The 19,350-nt window shown below is 41.3% G+C and overlaps 1 protein-coding gene and 1 long non-coding RNA gene across 2 annotated transcripts; both read left to right on the plus strand.

Annotated features, from left to right (window-relative positions):
- Positions 1-2,626: 2,626 nt before the first annotated feature.
- On the plus strand, positions 2,627-6,952 carry LOC125969345 (uncharacterized). Its single transcript, XR_007481526.2, has 3 exons — positions 2,627-2,786; positions 4,494-4,598; positions 4,876-6,952. It is a non-coding gene; the product is annotated as an uncharacterized lncRNA (long non-coding RNA).
- Positions 6,953-16,740: 9,788 nt separating this feature from the next.
- Positions 16,741-18,662, plus strand: LOC125969333 (homeobox protein MSX-2-like). The gene is made up of 2 exons (XM_049721262.2): positions 16,741-17,176; positions 17,704-18,662. The coding sequence occupies exons 1-2, from the start codon at positions 16,834-16,836 to the stop codon at positions 18,117-18,119; spliced, it is 759 nt and encodes a 252-aa protein (XP_049577219.1). The 5' UTR covers positions 16,741-16,833; the 3' UTR covers positions 18,120-18,662.
- Positions 18,663-19,350: the final 688 nt, after the last annotated feature.

The following is a 19,350-nucleotide window of genomic DNA, read 5'->3' on the forward strand; positions in this document are numbered from 1 at the left end:
GGCTTACAAATGGAGCCTAGTGTGCGCTTGCATTGCGCCATTTATTTGCACCGAGGCTGAGACTTACTGGCACGAGGTAGAAAATTCTTAGACATCTAAATTAGACGGAGCCTTCTGATGCATGTGTGGGACTTCTGTGGTCTCCAAGCACCCCCGACAACTTCTTTAAAACATTTTGCCGTGTCTTAATCAGTACCAAATGTAGATCACCCCCTTTGCTTTCCCATCCTGGGTGATAGAGAGGATTAGACAGGACGCAAGTGATTGCATTCAATGAATGCAAAAAGATAGGTGTAAGTAAAAAAAAAGTAAATAAATGTGCTAACATTAATGTGATTTCTAGCAAACTGCTTTGGTAATTTCAAGCAAATTTAGTACAAATGCATGAAAGAAACATGCAACTTACTCATGCCATTTTCTTTTCTTATTATTTTCTGATTTATTGAGGGGCAATGAGGTGAGTGTGCAATGAGATGACATCGCATTTCATTTATTTATGCTTTGCCATAAAACACTGTTCTTTTTTTCTTGAAAATTCTCAAATTAATATTACTGTGTTAGCCTCACAAAAATTAAAGTTGTCTTTTATTATAGTGTATTTTTTATGCTTTAGTAGTGTTGCAGGTGGGCTGGAGTCTATCCTAGCTGAATTTGTGCAAGAGGCAGCTAACACCCTGGACTCATCGTACACAAGCAAACAAACAACCTTTAACACACACATTCATAGTGACGGAAATTTTTTAAATCAACTTAATATGCATGTTTTTTAATGTGAGAAGAGGAAGAAGAAATGTAAACCTTGCACAGGAAAGCTGGAGCCTGCATTTGAAAACCAAACCTCAGAGCTGGGAGGGTAATGTTCTTTTTTTTTTTACAGCCGAGTCTCACCACCCCCCATACCCAAATTCCAACTCTTACAGTTACTGATGCTTTCATGTGTCCCAGTGAGCACTTAAGGGAAATTGCTTATAATTAAGAGGTATTTGTTTTTGGGAGCCGCGGGGTGCTACATTCTTTACACACATGACACATTGTGGTAATATTTCAGGCAGCATGGAAAGTTGAGCGAACGTGCTTTGAAAAGTGCAGCCGATTATGATTTTTGAATAAAATTACGGCCATATTTCATCCTGGAAAAACCTTGATAGTTGAAGAGCTTGACCAGCCGCTATTGCACTTATTAATCCAATTTACAGGTAACGTCCCTATAAAAAATTCCTTGCTTTGTACAGCATGTGCTTGTGATTATTAATTAGCGTTTTACTCGCATTTAGGCTAATAATAGGGAGAACTTGTAACATTAAAAGCCCTCATTGCCAAGGCCTACAATTATAGTTTACAATGTGTTTGTTTTTCAATCCTTTTTTAATGTTCAGATGATGCAACAACTTGGCACGCACACTCTCAGCCTCTCAACTGACTTACTCCAGCAAGATGAAGAGAATTAGGCAGTCGGCTCAAAGAAGTTGAAGGACGGCGTTGCCACATACACGCAAGCTGCACTCACACTGTGAAGGAACCATCCAGAACAATGTTGTATTTATTATGCTGGATTAACCAAATGGAAAAACATCAATGGAGCAAGAATCATACTCAGAAGAGCGCATACTTCTTACTACTGCTAAATAATAACAACAAATATTTCTCAATTTATTCTACAGTACTGTTATAATGAAAATAACCAAACAGTCTATCTTCATCCAATTTCTGTTATGCTTGCTTCCTTGGGGTCACAGGTGAGCTGTTGCCTACCCCGATTGACATTGGGCAAGAGATGGGGTACACCCAAGACTGGTCGCCAGCCAATCACAGGCAATTGAGCATGTATATAACTTAAAGGTCTTTTCCAGGACAGTGGCAAATAGTTTGGATTTCAGTATGATTTATCCAAAGGGAAATACTGGATAGAGAAATAATCAGTCCCGGAAGATATGATTGCTGATATAAAATCTGCTATGTTACAACTTATACTTTCTGCTTGTCCCAACAGGGATTACCACAGCAAACCACCCACATGATTTGCTTGGCACAGTTTGGAGTTTTAAGGTGTACCACCATTTTTTTAACTGGGCTTGAGACCAACAGTGGCTGGGAATCAAACTTGTGCCACCTGCACAGCATGCAACGATTTACTACAGTGCAGGTAATTATTATTATTATTATTATTATTATTATTATTATTATTATTATTATTATTAATTCTCACACACATTCATTTTGCATTTTCATGTAATTTGCTCAAAGAGCATCCACTTGACAATGCAGTGTCACTGGGTTTCACTCATGGCATTCATCAACCTTTGTAGAACAGAAGGTCGCTTCTTCTCACTTCATCGCCTGAGTAATGCACTTAGGCTAAAAGACACTTTTCCACTGAGACCCCCCCCCCCCCCCCTCACGCACACACATCCACACCACCCATTGCACTTGTTCTCTCTTAGGCTGATGTGTAGTGGATATTCATACCGTCCCACTGTCATTTGGTGCTGCTGATTTGGCAGAAAAGCATCTGAGTTCACAGAGTCAGCTGGCACCACACTTAATGGCCAAAGAGAGAGTCTGCAAATGCACACTCACACACACTAAATGGTCGTGTTGTGTATGTCTCATCTCGGCCCCCCAGCTCTGTTCTCGGTCCACAAGGAGCCGTGCTCTGAAATGTGGAGCCGTGCGATGACAGGCCGATCGGCGATGGACAATGTGCCGTAATTTGTGAGGGGCCAAGCCCTGAGAGGAATGATGGGTAATTAAGAGGAAGACACTGAGAGACACCATGGGGGCCACTGGTGTGTACTGACAAGCCAACAAACCCCACTCTGGTCTCTTATAACACACACGCACACACACACGAAAGCTCATTGTAGTCTATGCAAGCAATTCAGCACATAATATAACTGCACATACAGGTATGTTTGTGTTTTCCAATGGTGGTCCAAAATGGTCAAACATATTTTTTAGTATGACTGTTTTGATAACAGACATGCAGTTGATTTGTTAATGATTACGTTTTCTGAAAACCTATTAGCAGAACCTGGGTTGTGAGTTAGAAGCTATTGTGAGTTAGAAGGTCAAGGTTATGTAAGGTCACAAAACGCTCAGGTTTTGATTACATTACGGACTGTGTAGTGACTGTACACACCGTATAAATCTTTCATGAACATGAGACTCTTCAGCTTCTTTCAACTTCAACATTTGATAAATTAGAAAGATAACGCTTTATTGTTCTAATTCACCCAATGTCTGTACGCGTGCCGTACGAGAAGATTCAAATTCTAGGATTAAAATACTTTGCTCTTTGTCGGCTATTTCCACGGCCAGAATACAATTTGTATGGCATAAAAAAGATAAATTGTGTGGTTGAAATCCAAAACGTATGATAAGAACCATTTGACCCTGCGGAAAATATCAAATTTTCCTTTTTCTTTATATTTCCTCTCACGAGCCTTTTCATCTTTCTCACCACATTTCTACTGGGACCCAAAACCACACACAGGACCAAATCCTCAAGGTACGCACCACATCGACTCTGTTCCCACAGAAAAGCCTCATATCAGCCCATGTCTGCACATCCCTCCCTTCCATCTCCTTCGCGGCCAGTAAATCACCAAAACTCACTCCTGGGCCTGTAAAATCTGCGGAGTCTCGGACTAATTGATAACGTTACAATGTGAACCGGTTCATAGTGGTACTAAATTGAAAACACCGGTGGGAGGAAGCCAGGGGGCTGCTGGTAGTTAAGAGAAGCTGCATGGGAAAGTTTGGGAGTCGAGAGAGCAGAGGCTGATCAGCAGGGGGATGTTGGGAGGAGGGATGCGTCGGAATAACAACGGGAGGGAAAGTGGCAGGGACATGAAGACAAAGTACAGACATACCGGACAGGACAACAGGGAAGAATATGTCAGGCATCTCAGACCTAATGTTCACTTTTGTGGTAGAGTCAGAATGATTGTAACCATTTGTGATTGTCATAAAAGTAGCACACTAAAAACGAATACCACTAACTGGTTGTAACAAGGGCCAATAACAAGTGTGTCGAGATGAGGGGACATTTGGGAAAAACATCCCGTCAATCATCTGTTAGCTCTTTTCGGCGCAGCACAGCACTTTTATTGTTTGGCTACACAAGAGGAAAAACTTATTAGAAACAGCTTCAAGTATGATTAAATGCAGTTCTTCACCGCTAGAAAATACAGACAGACACAACAATAAACATAATTTTCAATTAATCCCTCCAACGGAGTCACAACTGACCGTTCCAATTTTGAAATCTTGATCCGTTACACTGGTTCTCTGCAACAAATCAGATCATTTGATACATATATGATATCACTCAAGGATGGTGCATTTTAAATTGGAACCAACGTGTATCTATCACAGGCTGCCCCATGTCAGCCATTGAATTTCATTTTATAATAAATATGTCACACATCAGCTGCATAAAAGAATGATTGATGCTGATTTACAGGTATGTGAACATTGTGTCAAATCTGCAGATAGGAGAGAAACAGATAGAGAATGGGAGCTGAGGAAGATGAGGAGGGAGCCACGCTTTGATCTAGCCGCTCGTCTGCCATGCTGTTTCCTTTCAAGGCTTCCTGGTAAGTTTCAGTAGACACCAGCAGGTCCTCTCTCAGGGATCAGACGCTAATGGATCAGTTAAAGGGGCCAATTCTTTATGGCTGGGCTAAGTGTTATCATGTGGGGTTAAAGACACTGACCATGGAGCAAACTCTTGTCAGATAGCTGCTCCTCTGGGGAATAATAGCCAAAGTCAGATTATTGAGCGAAAGGGGCTTTCGTTATGTTTTATTTTGTGTCATCTATCTTACTTGGGATGGATTGATCGCTTAGATTTTGCTCCTCTTTTCTCCACAGTCACACATCAGGAGGAATTCTCTCCGACGCTCCCCGGGTGCTGTTGGAACCCATTTGTCAAACGGGCAAGACAGAAAGCGGTCGACGGATTCCAGAGGTTGAGGTGATCCCTTCCATACAACGTTTCATCCGTGGGACCCGTCAGGGGTGTTGGGAAGGGGGGCCTGCATCAAATACGACACAGGGTCTGCCAGATAAGGATCACAAAGACACAGACATGGCTCCTAAAGTGATCACTCCGCCTGTGTTTTTGTATCACCGGTGATCCGAGGGCTGGATTGGCAGCTCGTAGGCTCCCTCTAATTGAATGTGATAGATTCAGTCATTAAGTTAATTGGCAGCTGGTTTTGATCACTGCGACTTGTCGCAGCCACTCGTAGCGTTTATGGCATCATTTTTCTTGTCCAAAGTCAAAAGATCAGTGACCCTACATGAGTTTGTGAAAACATGCCCCAACGGTCAGTTTATGGAGCAAAAGCCAAAGTAAATGTGTTCTATAGTCAGAGGAGAACAAAAAAAAAAAACGGAGTCAGTTTGTTTCTTGTCAGACTTGAGCCCTCCTCCAAGAAAGGGAATAAAGCAAGATGCTCCATATTTGTTTATTTGCCCGACCACATTGCGGCGAGCAGCAGTTTGTGCAATTAGCATGTGCGCTTTGAGAAGAATGAAGCCAAAGATAGAAGAATCTGTCCTGTTTACTGTCAGCTAGCCCCTGGTGCAACATCTTAACATGAAGACAACATAAATGACAAGCCTGACTCAATTAAATAGTTCTGTTCTGAAGAAACAAATGCAATTCGTCTACAATGTTTAGAGAATGAATGTTACAACAACCATATTTGAATGGTCGTTTGTTAGTATATGCACCTTGTGATTGACTGCCGACCAATCCAGGTTGTGACCCCTGTCCGTTAAAAAGAATAGGCTCTATTGACATTAGCAGGAGCAAGAAATATTCCCGATGCTTCTTCAACTGCCAGTTATTAAATCTTACAAACGTCAGTTTAGAGTTGAGCATCAGTCATATAGAAGAAGGGACCAATCGTAAACTAGCCAATAACACATGTTTCAAATTGGCCAATGGTTATAGATTGGTTTACAAGGCTGGCCGCTTATCAGCCTGGTGGCGTTTTCCCCCCGTTTTGATAAAGCACCGGGGAGTTGTGGGTCAATTAGTTCACCGCAGCCAAAATTCCTGCAGACAGCCAATTAAAGCTGTTGGCCCCAAGTCATGCCGCCCGTTCTTCCTGTTGACGGCTCATGCTGTAAAATTTGAATCTAGTGCTATTTATTAGAAGAATCCTTTGAGGAGTTCAGTTCTGAAACATTGGCAGATTTGGCCAATCTTTTTGTGCCAAGAAGAAAATGTATATAAACAAAATCAAACGTTGGTAAATTGGAAGCAGGCTGCCAGCAAAGGCACGGAGATGATTGGACTGTCGGTCAAAGCGGTGCCGAGTGTAGACGACGCAAGAGCTTTGCTGGGAATCAATTTTCTCAAAGAACCCCCCCCCCCCTTCCAACACTTCCCCCCCCCCATCTAAGCACCAATGAAAATCAGGCTTACTGTCACTTTTATTATTTAGCCAGACAGAATTGTTGGTTTGATGATGTGATAAGAATGCAGCATGACAGGAAACACTGTTCCATTGTGGGATGTTGGTTTGGGAATTACAAAACTTAGCTGAGTCATGGCCTATGTGTGTTTGTGTGCGTGTTTGTGTGTGTGTGTGTGTGTGTGTGTGCGTCTCGGCATGCATGATTATATAAGCCAGGATGCAAGTTTCTAACAAGGAAAGGACAATTTACTAATTGATCTTCAACAGTGGTTCTCCACTAGTGTCACTCTGTCACCTTTTCTTATTGTCGCTGTACTCAGTAGCAAGCCACTTTTATAGTAAATGAAAAAATAAAAAATTGTAACTACTTTTGAGAAAATGTTTTTAATGAAACTACATGTTCAGCGTGCCTCACAGAAGCTGAGGACGAACATGACAACCGTTTGTACAAAAATGAATGTACAGTGGTCAAATTAGATTTCACAATTGCCCAAGACGCAGCCGCAAAATTTTATTTCTCTTACCTCCTTTATTTTAAAACTACATATCCATGACCCTGTACTGTAGCTAATCTGCCATAAAAGGCCTAAAGACAGCAGAAATCAGCTGATCCATGCTGACAGGCACATGGAGAGGCACCCCTGAAGAAGACCCCCCCCCCCTTTAAAGCCAAAGCCAAATTATCCCATGGAGCCAGTGTCATTTTGAAAGGCCAACAGTAGAAGATGCTGGCCCCCGATAAAGGACACATGTGTTCCATCACACTTGATTAAAGTGGGGTTTCCTGCACACGCACAAAACAAGCCTGCAGCAACATGACAAAACAAACAGATTTGAGGACATGACAACTGGATAATGTAATAGGAAAGTTTATATTGTCGCATGGAAATTATTTCTCCCGAGGGATGTTTTTTTACTGTTTTTTTTTTCAAGAAAATACTTTACTCATAGTATATCGCAGGATGTATTTCTTTTTTCCATTTAAAGTGGATACATTTGAAAATATGTCCTGAGTGAGGAAGCACACCATGACGTTGGCTTTCCAAACCATCCAAAATTTGATTACTTTGGCAAAAACCTCAAACAATATGACAGCAAGCATGTCACATACAATCATGTTCCCTTGTTCAGAAAGAAATAAGAACTTTCTAAAATCGTGAGTACTTTCTACGAGAACTTTACACATTTAACATTAATTTTGTGTTATAGTGCATAACGTCATTTAAAGCAAACATAGTGAGGAAATGTATAATCCCGTATATTAACTTTACCATCGTCTTGCGCTGCATTTAGCATTTGCAGTTTCACTTTTACAAGGATCTTCACATTAGGGGGGCACTGAGCCCAGTTTTTTTCTGACTGCCTTCTATTAAGATTCAATCATGAGGACATGTTAAGTCATTCCTTGACTTTGGAGACATGACATCTCTGGAAAAGTACAAATCAGGTCAAGGATGGAGCTCATTAAAGGTTTGCATACAACCACAATTTCCCGGAAAGGAGGGGAATAAAGAAGAAAAACATTTGGTCAAAAAAGTCAGACACCCATGAAGGCGGACGCTCGTCTTTTTAAGTGACCGCTGGAGATGACAGACAAAGAAAGTTTTGTACAGATTGAGACTCGCCTGTCCGCCACAGATTATCTCAGCAAAATTGTAGTGTTATCTTCAATGGCTTTCAACAAGCATCACAAGGAAAGGCACCACAAAATACTGCTTGCTGTACTTTTCTTATGATGTTAAATTGAATCCATGTTTTTGACTCGGTCTTATACAAGGCGCCCATTCTTTTCATTACCAAAGTGATATAAAACACATCATTTGGATGATGACCCTCCCTACAGAGTACAAAGAACTTTCCAGCATCCACAACCGACATTTAGCCAGGCACAACTTTGGGAACTATTTGTCTCATTAGGTGCATGTTGTATCCAATTAAACTAAGGCAGGGACACGCCTAGACGAGCAAATTACAGAGTTAATATTGTGAGCTTTAATTAGACTTTACTAGCTAACCAACATTTGGAGGATTTTATTTATTTACTTTCCACAAAACTGCGACATTTACACAGCCCAGAACGGGGCCGTCACTCCACTTGCAGGACTTGTTTTTCTCCGTCACATCATGATGCAATTTGAGTATTTTTAATCACCGTTTTAGCAGTTACGACGCGGCTGTCCCATTTCCTGCTACAAAAGTGTGTAGCGCCATTAGCGCGAGCAATTCCACTCAGCAGGCCTCCGGTCGTGCGTGTGATCGAGCGAGAAGAAAATAACCCTCACAATGGAAAACCTGAGCTAATGTCCTCCATTGTCCCACCTTGATGTGGTTCTTTCTGTGACTGCACAATCTTTAGATACATTGTGGGAAAGTTCTCTGAGATTTGTCGTCTTCACTAATGTGTGTGTGTTTATGTAAGTTCACACCAAGTTCTCAGGTGTGTTCAGTATCATGGAATCTCATATGGATTGCAGGGCCGCATGATGGTCCCTTAAGGTTCCAAAATGGGTCTGGAAAAGGTTTTGCAAGGTCAGTGGTGAGTCATGGAACTGATGGTGGACCACTCAAGATAGTTTGCTACTGTGTCAGTATTACACTGGGATGTGAAGGTCAGGCCTTTTTAAAAGTGTCTGCAAGAACCCTCACATGTATTCACACAGCACAACCTTGAGTATCTTATTAATCGTGTCCTATTGACGGCCTTATGTGTGACAACACGGGAGTGATTCTCTGCATATTTCATCCCATTGCAAAAGTCAAACAAACAAAGTCACACAGCAGGGCAGATATTGAAAATGTGCACCGAGGGTGTAAAAGGTAAAAAATATCAAATTCTTATCCGGTGTCAGTGTAGCCAGGGCAGGGTGATGTCTGATAAAATAGATCAAAATTACATTATTTTCTTTTATAGCCCACTGAAAACACAGCCCAAAGGTATGCTATTTGGCACAGAGCAACCCGTAATATGTCCAAGAATTGTTACCATCTGGCTTGACTGCAGGGAAAGCTTCTCTCTTAAAAAAAAAAAAAAAAAAAAACTCAAAGTCACAACGATGCAAGTAAAATGTATAGCATTTATAAGCAACTTTTCTTACACTAATTCTGCCCTGGGACCTTGAATACAATCGCGCTATTTAGAAGAAATATATATATATATATATATATATATATATATATATATATATATATATATATATATATATATATATATATATATATATATATATATATATATACATACATATACATATACATATACATATATATTATTATTATATTTTTTTTATTTATATTTGTATATATTTATTTATTTATTTATTTATTTATATTTGTGTGTGTATATATATATATGCTCTGTTTAACCTTTGGTACTTACTTTAACTTAAATACTTTGGTATTTATTAAAAGCTGCAGCACAATGTAACAATACAAAATCAATGTAAATTACAAACAAACTCACAAGGAGCCAAGTTAATGAAACATGACATTTGAGTCCCAGCCACAACCTTTGGCCATGACTGCAGTTGATTTTCCAATTTTTCTGGTTCAAGCAATATAAAAACATACATGCACGCATACATGCACACACGAGCAAACACACGCACACATTCACACAATATTCACTCTCTCTGCTTGAATGGGAAAATGTTTTTCCTGTGCTCCACCGTTCTAATTGTCCTCCTGTACACAGTTTCAGCCCCCATTATGCTATTATGAGATTACAATGTCAATGCTCTCGGCATAGTGACAATTACAGTAAGTGGCAGTAATTTTCAGCAATAAATGGGCTCTTTGTTTAGAATATACAGTATTACTAGGGCCTGTCATGGGTTAAATGCAAACTATATATCCATAAAGATATATAAATTCATATATTCAGTGTGTGCGTAAGCCTGTGGTGTACGAAACTTGAGTCCCTGTTTAGCGGTGTGAAGCATGGGGGAGAGTGGAAGGGGGGGAAGGGGCTCAGTGCCTCCTTGACCTGTCACTGTTGATGATGTGTGCATGTGAGTGAGCACGAGACTATGTGAGACTCCGGCAGACATCTACAGGGGGACGGGGACCTCCTCCACCTCCTCCGCCGATTTCTCTATTCTCTCAAGCCCCTCCCTGTGCCTCGTCTCCCCCCTTGTCCCGGCGCCCCGGTTCGAGAGAGAAAGCTGTTGTTAATAAAAAGTTTTCAAAGAATGGGATGAAAAGAGAGGTGAAATTGAGCGGCCCTGGCTGTATTATTTCTTCTCTGTATGGGTTCTGGCCTCTCGCGGTCTCTCCGACGCTCTCGGACCAGGAGGGGGTCGCCGGCTCGGTGACCATTACTGCCCCGAGGCCAAAGCAAATGATTTGCCTCTCTGAGGCTTCAAAGGGGAGCAATTACACTTAAGTAACCAAATGAATAGATAGCCCAGCTTGGCAGCAGTTTGGGGGAAACACTGGAGGCCTTTGAGGGGAGAGGCACCACACCTCAGGAGTAATATGTAACAGCTCGCATCACACGGGAGGGAAAAAAATAAGAAGAAAATAAACAGGGGAATATTCTGCCACCGACTTCAGACGAAGAAAAAGTTGCTGAAACCTGCCCTGGCAAAAACTGCTAACATCATTTAAAGTGGTTTCTCAAAGCATTGAAAAGGAATTTTTTGGTGACATTTACAAAAATCAACCACTTAAATGGCAAAAAAAAATTGCTTCCTCTTAGAAAATGTTGGTAATAGAATTTGTATTACTATTTTGAACTGCAGCCATTCTAGTAACCAGGTAAACCATTTATTGGTAGGTTTAACTCATCTGTAAAGGTACTTTAAACCCAGTGTAAAATCTTAAGCTAATTTTATAGGTATAATAAATAACCCATCATTTGCTCGATCCATTTTGGATGCAGCACTGTCTTAGCTATTTAACCCAATTTGGGTTACTTTTTACCCAGCAGTTTACATTTTAACTCTTACTGGTAATAAAAGTGCAAAAACTTTGACAACGACTGATGGCAGGTGTGGTGGCACTGGAGTCCAATGAGAGTCCTCAAAATCACCAAGTTGCTGTGTATATTCTTCCTCTCTTCATGTTTTTCAACACTTAAAGCCCCTTGCCGAGGCTGCTCAGAAACAAAGAAAAAGCAATACACAAACACACAGAGCCAGCCTTGTGATACTTGTTTAACTAAGGTCTCGTGAGGTATTACCCAATATGCTGATGTCTGTCTTGCCTGTTTTTTTTGTGGAAAGTTTGGTGCTGCAAAAGGGCCACAGAAAAACAAAACACTTAATCTCGGGTAGGGATGGGCAATGTTCAAGAGCGGCACAATATTTGCTACTGAGGGGGGCACATTGAACTACGTACTACGTACAGATGTGTGACAAAAAGCCAATTCCAAATATGAACAAAATATGTGCATGCTTGCAAAATAATTACTACATGGTGTTGTTGATAATGTATTATTGATGCATTTAAATGGGGGATTTAAATATTAGTGGATATATTTTTCATTTTAATATTTTTGATAGTTGTTTTTCTGTGACCCACCCCCTCCCATTTTTTAATGTAAAAAGTATATTGTATGTTCACCAACATTTTTTAAGACTTGAAGAGAGTTTATAACAAGGATGTTTTCTTTTCCAAGTGTGGATGGATATCAATTGTCCATCTTTGATATAAGGTAGGCTGTGATTCTGCAGGTGTAGCACCATTGCAAGCATTTCGTGAGATATTTAAAGTCACCCTGCTTGATTTGGTTTGTGCTGCTCTGTGCATGCACACACACACATACATGCACACTCACGGTCGACGACTTGAAAGGAGCTCCATTGAGTGAAGTGGAGACTGGGAGTTGGGTAGGGCAGCTCACCTGTGGAGAGGAGTCTATAGCAACATAGAAGGCCCAACAGCTGCCAGGGTTGTAAGTCGAGGCACCTAGCGGAGACACAGAATGGGAAATGCAAGGCTCTCTTTCAATGCACTGCCACTTAGTAACAGAAGGCATGTGCCAAACTTGCAGAATGAGAATGAAAACTCCCCCTTCAGAGTTCACTAAATATCAGCAGTGACTCTCTTTTTATCTACTCCATGGCTTCTTTCTCTTTGCTCCCCCTACGTTAGTCTATTATAATTCCTCCATAAAAGAACAATGAGTGAGTGAAAGACCCCCAAACCACAGAGATATACCAACAATCGGTGGGGAGAGGGCAAAGAAGGGGGGGGCCCGGCTGAAGTGTGGAAGCCATCAATTATGGAGGGCCTAAAGTTAACATCCCAGCAGGATAGTTGCATTAGAATGCAGATATAAGCAGGCTACGGGCAGCAGATGCCAAGCGGAGCGGTCAAAAGAGCAGCCAGCGCTCACGAGAGAGGACATATGCTATGTGGGAAACTCTCACCACGGCACCCTCACTTAAATTTTATACTAGCATAGAAAATTCAATTGAGTGATGATTAAGGGAGCACCTCAAAAGAGCCATTTTCAAGATAATGGCGTTCACGAGTGTCTAGAAGTTACTCCATTGTCACGGAGCCGGGATTTGCCCATGCAACAAGTGAACCCGTCGGCCACAGTCGAGTCCAAAAGACATGGAATTCCTCCGCGTCAGTTTCCTAACAGGATTTTCTCCACTCGCCACATCTCCCTATTCTGCACGCTCAGCAAGCCCTCTGGGCTTCCTCACACTGCTAATTTACACCAGCCTGGAGGCTATCTTCTCAGCCGCAACAGTGCAATTGTATTTTCAGGCTCATTAAGCAATAGCACACAAAAAAGGAAGTTTGACAACCCCATCTTCGACTTTCATGCAGGATGGGAAGACGAAGGCAGAGGTGGTGGACTAAAGTGGGATTAAAAATGTGCTGAATTCTGCTCATGAGGAGGCTCCATCGGGTTGTTTGGGTTTATCGTGTGTGGAAGCTGAGCAGGAGAAGGAGGAGGGGGAAGAGGAGGAAGAGGGTGGCTGCTTCCAATCCTCTGAGAACCAATGCGGCTGCTCCATTGCAATCCTTTTCAGAAGCAAGCCATGCTTGTTTATTTGAAAGAGACCCGCTTTTTTAACTTCCCACCCACGCCATTGTTCCCCTTCGCATGGGGAACACTTTGAAATTGTAATCTCACGATATTCAAACACACACATTTGTTTTGAGCTTTAGGGCCTGCAATAACGTTATCGCTATAAGACGAGTGCTGCCCATTCATTGCACCATTGTGTCAGCACTTCCACTCTCAGGAAACGTTTTATGATGGTTCAAACGTCAGCATGTTTAAATTGAATGAAGTTGAATTATTGGTCACATGATTCATTTGATTTTTTTCATACGGATGTAATGATTTAAAAAATGAATCTGGGATTGTTGTGATTTATTATTTTGATGTCTCCCTTCAGAGCCACAAAAAGAACAAGAATAACAGTTTCATTAAAACCAGATGTAGTAGACATTATTTTTTAAATGCTTTTATTCATCTCAAGTACTTAAACTTAATTTTATAGAACATTAAAAAGTGGTTGAAATGTTTCACGTAGGGGTCACTGTTGTGGCGCCCGTGGGCACCAGGAAGTGATTTCTAGAAAGACCCCGTCATGTGGTTGCTCAAGATGGAGTTCATTCATCGATTTAGCACTGTAGCTGTGATTACTTTATAACCTTTGATAAAACAACATTTTTTTCCAGTTATTTGTTTATCTGGTTTTGACCTATTCAAGATTTCATGGTATGAAAATGAAAAATTGGTGCTGCTGCCGTGTTTCTCGTTATATGTACTGCAACACAGCTTTGGACTCTGAGCAAATAAAACTGCAGCAGCATTCTTGGGTTCGGAAATGTGACCACAGTGTGCACACGGCCACTTAAATGTCCTGCAGTCCTCGGCCTAATTTGACAATTCACATTGTTTGTCAAGTCTGCTACGCCCAAGAAAAATCAGCCAATTGGTTTGAGATTCTTATTTTGCATTGACAAATATGCTGCTTGTCATTTTGAATATGTATTCTAAAGACACAACCAGGTATTTAAGCTTTAAATGCTAATTGTTTCACAATAGGCTTTTAGAGCATATCACAACAGGACTCTTGGAGTCTCTTTACTTTCATATGTTCCAAAAAAAAAATATCAGCTTGATTCTCAGCCAGGCATAAATATTTCTAATTTTTGAGGTTGTGGTTTTTAGTGGTTTTAAAACCTGGACTGAAGCAATTTTGATCCCGTTTTTATCTAGTTGTTGTGGGAAATAAAAGTTCATCATATTGTTACATTCTAGTCGTGCAACCTGAAGTTGGGTTCCTTGTCACCTCATATGAACTGAAGGAGAACAAAAATGAAAATGAATGAGACTTTTGAGTAACTCATATTCACAACTGAGCTCAACTCACAGCGCACCTTTGGCTGTAGATTCCATATAAAAATAGGAAATTGTTTCATTATTTATTTATTTATAAATATTTATATATTCATTCTGTGTAAATAAGTTCAGTTCAGTGAAGCCAACATGTTTATGTTTAATGTTTGATGAAACATGAAATGTTGAAGTGGTAAAGACACACATTCTGTCTGATTCATGACTTACTGCCCTAAAATTTGAACCTTTCCGATATTGTTAAAGGTGTTATTGTCTTTTGTAAAGTATCTCTTTTTGGTGCTTCTCTTGTATATCATGTCAGCAAATGCTGAAAGCATGCTTTATGAAGTGACCAGTGAGCGCATTTGAATGGTTTTCCATGTATGACGCCAACAGAAGGGAACATGCTTCCTGTCATGCCTGCACTGACCTTGATGGATAAATCTGCTTTCAAACTCACTAACGTCTTCTGACATGGCTCACTCCACTGCACACTGTTGCACGAACGCATTTGGGGCACATAATGCAGAAGAGAGTAAACTAAAGGGAAAGAGAGAAGAGACATGTGCTGCTTATATGACTGGGTGTACCTGCATGGACCGCAGATGAAACCCTGCCTGAGTCTTCTAGCAGATAGAAGGGTGCCTACAGAGACGTAAACCCAAACCATGTGGGTAACGAACGAGGCGCCAGTGTGTGGAGACAGAGGTCTGACTTTGTCAAATAGGACGGGACACGCATGAGGATTTACTCTGGTTGAGTCACCAATCAAAAGCTGTGCCATACCTGAGGGGCTATTACATCATCAACCACCCAATGCAGCTTTTCAAAGTCATTTCAACTATTTATTTCAACTAATATTTGGTCAAGTGAAGTACCAGTTGTAATTGTTTTCTCGATACACATTATATGCTGCTGACATGTTAGGATGCTTTAAACAATATACTCGGAATCCACTGTGTAATAATTACTCAATGATGACAAATTGCTCAATTTACCATCAAATAGAAAGTTTAAAATGACATTAGTCAACCACAACAGCAAGCTACAAAGAATGCATGATTGTGATTTGACATAATGGATTAGATGTTCTTGCTAATGCTGTTTATGTTATTTAATGATGAAATGTGTGTTTAGACTAAACTCTACAACATGAGTTTTAAAGTAGCAAATGCGTGGGATGAGAAACACTTTTCTATGCAGGATGAAATATTCGGGGGACAATTGTTTCAGTGGAGTTGCACGGTCGAGTCCTTTCTCCCCGAGGTGTCTTCCTTTGAGATCCAGCCAAGCCTGGCGCCTGCAACACTCAACTTGTCTGGCTTATTAAATAGTTGGAGTTGGAGAAAGAAAAAAAAAAAAAGGCCTGTTGCTTCTCAGGCGAGGCCATTGTGAAGTCAGAAAGGATCATGACAGGCCTTTAATTGCCGTGATACTGCATGCGTGTTTGACCCAATCAGGCCGACTCGTCGCTCTCTGTGGATGTGTTTAATTTGATTTTCTCCTATGCAAGGCTGACTCTTTGTTCTGGAAAGTCTTTATTTTGACAGCTATTTTTTTTTTAATCCAAATTAGCTCTCTGCAGAAAGGCACTCAGATTTTCAGGTTTTGAATGCAGGACATGATATTCATTGAGTCGTTTTTATAGTGATCTGTACAGCTCTAACGCAGGTCGCATTCTTTGTTGAAACAGACGCGAGTTAAGAGTGCTGCCGATGGACTGTCCGGCTAATGGATGTAAATGGTCGAGAGAGTCCTCCCCACTGGTTAATTACACTAAAATTGGTCTAAGCTACTTTGTGAGGGCCATGAATGGCCTCTCGCAGCATGGGGTCTGTATGATTAAGTACTCTTTCCTTTCAGAGGCCTCTTGATGTTTCCTTAGAAGGCTGTGAGCCAATCCAAACCGCGCTCTGACCCCAAATTAGCCAGCCGATTGGTGGGAGCGAGGAATGGTAACACACCTCTTCCTCTTATAGACCTTCCTGCCCGTGCGTAAAAGTTAAAGTGTGCGTTGCTGACTCGAGAGACGGTCCGTGAACGCATCGTCGACTCCATCGCTCCTTTTTGCGGGCCACCGGGAGGTGCATGGCCCCATCGCCTCGCCTGACGATGAACGCAGCGCAGGGCTCGCCGTCCCAGGACGCGCAAGTTGGCCATCCTCAGGAGGAGACGGAGGACGCGCAGCCCAAGGACATGACCATGGAGAAGGAGAGGAGCTGCCTTCCGTTCAGCGTCGAGTCTTTGATTTCCAAGAAGAGCACCTGTAGGACTTCTTTCGAGTCGACCGTGCATGCTCAGAACCCCGCGGCGCACTACTCTCCGAGGACTTTTTATGCGGAGGGCTCGCCGGCTAATTGCAGCGGCTCCACGGAGGACACGCTGCACTCGGCTGACAGCGACCAGAGCACTTGGTTCCAGGGGAACTCTCGTAAGTAACGTCACCTGATGCGTGCAATAATAATAAAGTACTGTTTGCTTATCAATTGCGCAATTGGGCTAACTTGCTCATGTTATAATATAAGACTCTTGTAAATTGTCTTTTAATACATTCGGGTTGTTTTGCTTCAACAAAACGCGTGAAAAACTCATAAGGGGATTCGTGATTTTATTTTTATGAATAAACAAGCTCATTCGTGCGGGGTTAGGAGATTAAGAGACTATTACAAAATTGTCACTACATTGTGGTGTAAAGAAACGGAAGAATTGAGGACTTTCTGTAAACATCTTTTTAAGCACAAGCGTACGTCCATTCTTTATTTTTAAGCCATTTGCTTCTACTTTAGCTGCTTTTTCCCCCCAGGTAGTTTTTTAAATTTTCTTCCAGCGCTATAGACCTCCACACAATATTGCGACACGAGTAAAATGATTTACGTTGTCAAACATTCCTTAGCATGCATTTGCAACGAGTCATTTTGATTGTATGTAATATGCCCCGTATCTCTATCTCTGCACTAGGGAGCTCCAGTCCATCCCAGTGTACTTTACGGAAGCACAAAAACAACCGTAAACCTCGCACGCCCTTCACTACCTCTCAGCTGCTGGCCCTGGAGCGCAAGTTCCGCCAGAAGCAGTACCTCTCTATAGCCGAGAGAGCCGAGTTCTCCAGCTCACTCAACCTGACCGAGACCCAGGTGAAGATCTGGTTCCAGAACCGCAGGGCCAAAGCCAAGAGGTTACAGGAAGCCGAGTTAGAGAAGTTTAAGCTGGCCTCCAAGCCCGTCCTGTCCGCCTTTGCACTGCCTTTTCCCCTCAGCGCGCACATGCAGGGCTCAGCGACTTGGGCCCCCTCGAACCCCTATCCTAGGCCGAATCTGCCGGTGCCGGGGCTCTTTGGTGGACCTGTCACGTACGGGATGTACTATTTGTCTTAGCATTGTTGTGTGTGCTTTAATGGGAAACAGGTTGCAAAAACATTTAAAGGCACAATAAATATTTTCAACTGGAAATTTTTTTTTTAGACACATGTTCTTCTTACCTCCAAAAACTGAAAACTATATTGTTAAACACGTTGTACAAATGTGTGTATTTGTGGGGAGAAAAAGTGCAGTTTGCATGAGTTTATTGACTGTATTTGAGACTGAGTAGTTAAAAGTACTTAAAGGAAGTGCCTTCAGAGCCAGCATCAACTTTTGTCTTCTTCAGCTTTTTATTTTCCTTACCACGAAGTTGACAGCAGAGAGACAATTTATTACTGTATTAAATGTGTGTATCAAATAGTGTTTACTCTGCCAATGTTGCCTTTAAGAGGATTACAATAGAATTTTATGGGATTTTGTTGTATAGCCTATGTAAATAAAAAGTCCAGCTGTAGAGGAAAAGCGGGACCTTTGTATTTATTGAATCTTTTGTACTGTGTACACTTTTCTATATGAAAATCTATAGTGACATGTAAATAAAGTTACAACATATCTGAATATCTTTTGGATGTTGTTGTGTAACAGGACTGACCTTTGCCTCACCCCAAAAATATAATTTTAAAGCAAAAGACAAATATATGAAGGTAATTTAATGTGTTGTATATAGTACGTGGTAAAAGTTTGCGCTAATTACCTTAATCCAAAATAACGTGAACATCTCTCTGAGTCAAACTATTCATGTAAATTGGAAACTTGGAACATGGTGATTGACTGATTTAAAATATTAACTGAGCAAACAGTGAATTGTACAAGGCTATTTGTAAAATATTCAAGTCATTTGAAGTAATTTCCACAAGTTTTGAAATTCATGTACTCCACAAAGACAGTATCACACAATTTGGGAATACTTGATTCATATAGGGCATGCGTACATTGGTGTTTAATACGAAACAGATGATTTCAACTGCATGTTCACACTGCGAATGGCTGGTGACTAAAGAGTATGTACCTCACCTACTGCCCAAAGACAGCTGAGATCCAGCACATCCGAGGTGCAGGGTGAGTGGCTCAGATAATTGGCGCATGGATGTCATTGTACACAAAGAATTACAAAGAAAATTAGTATTGCTGTACAGTCTTTTTTTTTTTAAATTGTAACTATCATTTATGCAGCAAAAAAGCCACGCTATGTTCATGGCAGGGGAATTTTAAACTCATGCCTGAGTTTACAGGGTACATGGATATA

Source organism: Syngnathus scovelli, chromosome 5 (genome assembly GCF_024217435.2).
Source record: "Syngnathus scovelli strain Florida chromosome 5, RoL_Ssco_1.2, whole genome shotgun sequence".
NCBI lineage: Eukaryota > Metazoa > Chordata > Actinopteri > Syngnathiformes > Syngnathidae > Syngnathus > Syngnathus scovelli.

What these genes read in the sequence shown, in the direction of transcription:
- LOC125969333 (XM_049721262.2), top strand. Translation starts at nt 16,834, where the DNA reads ATGGCCCCATCGCCTCGCCTGACGATGAACGCAGCGCAGGGCTCGCCG. An exon ending in TTGGTTCCAGGGGAACTCTC is followed by an intron (nt 17,177 to 17,703) that starts GTAAGTAACGTC and finishes TCTCTGCACTAG; the next exon opens with GGAGCTCCAGTCCATCCCAG.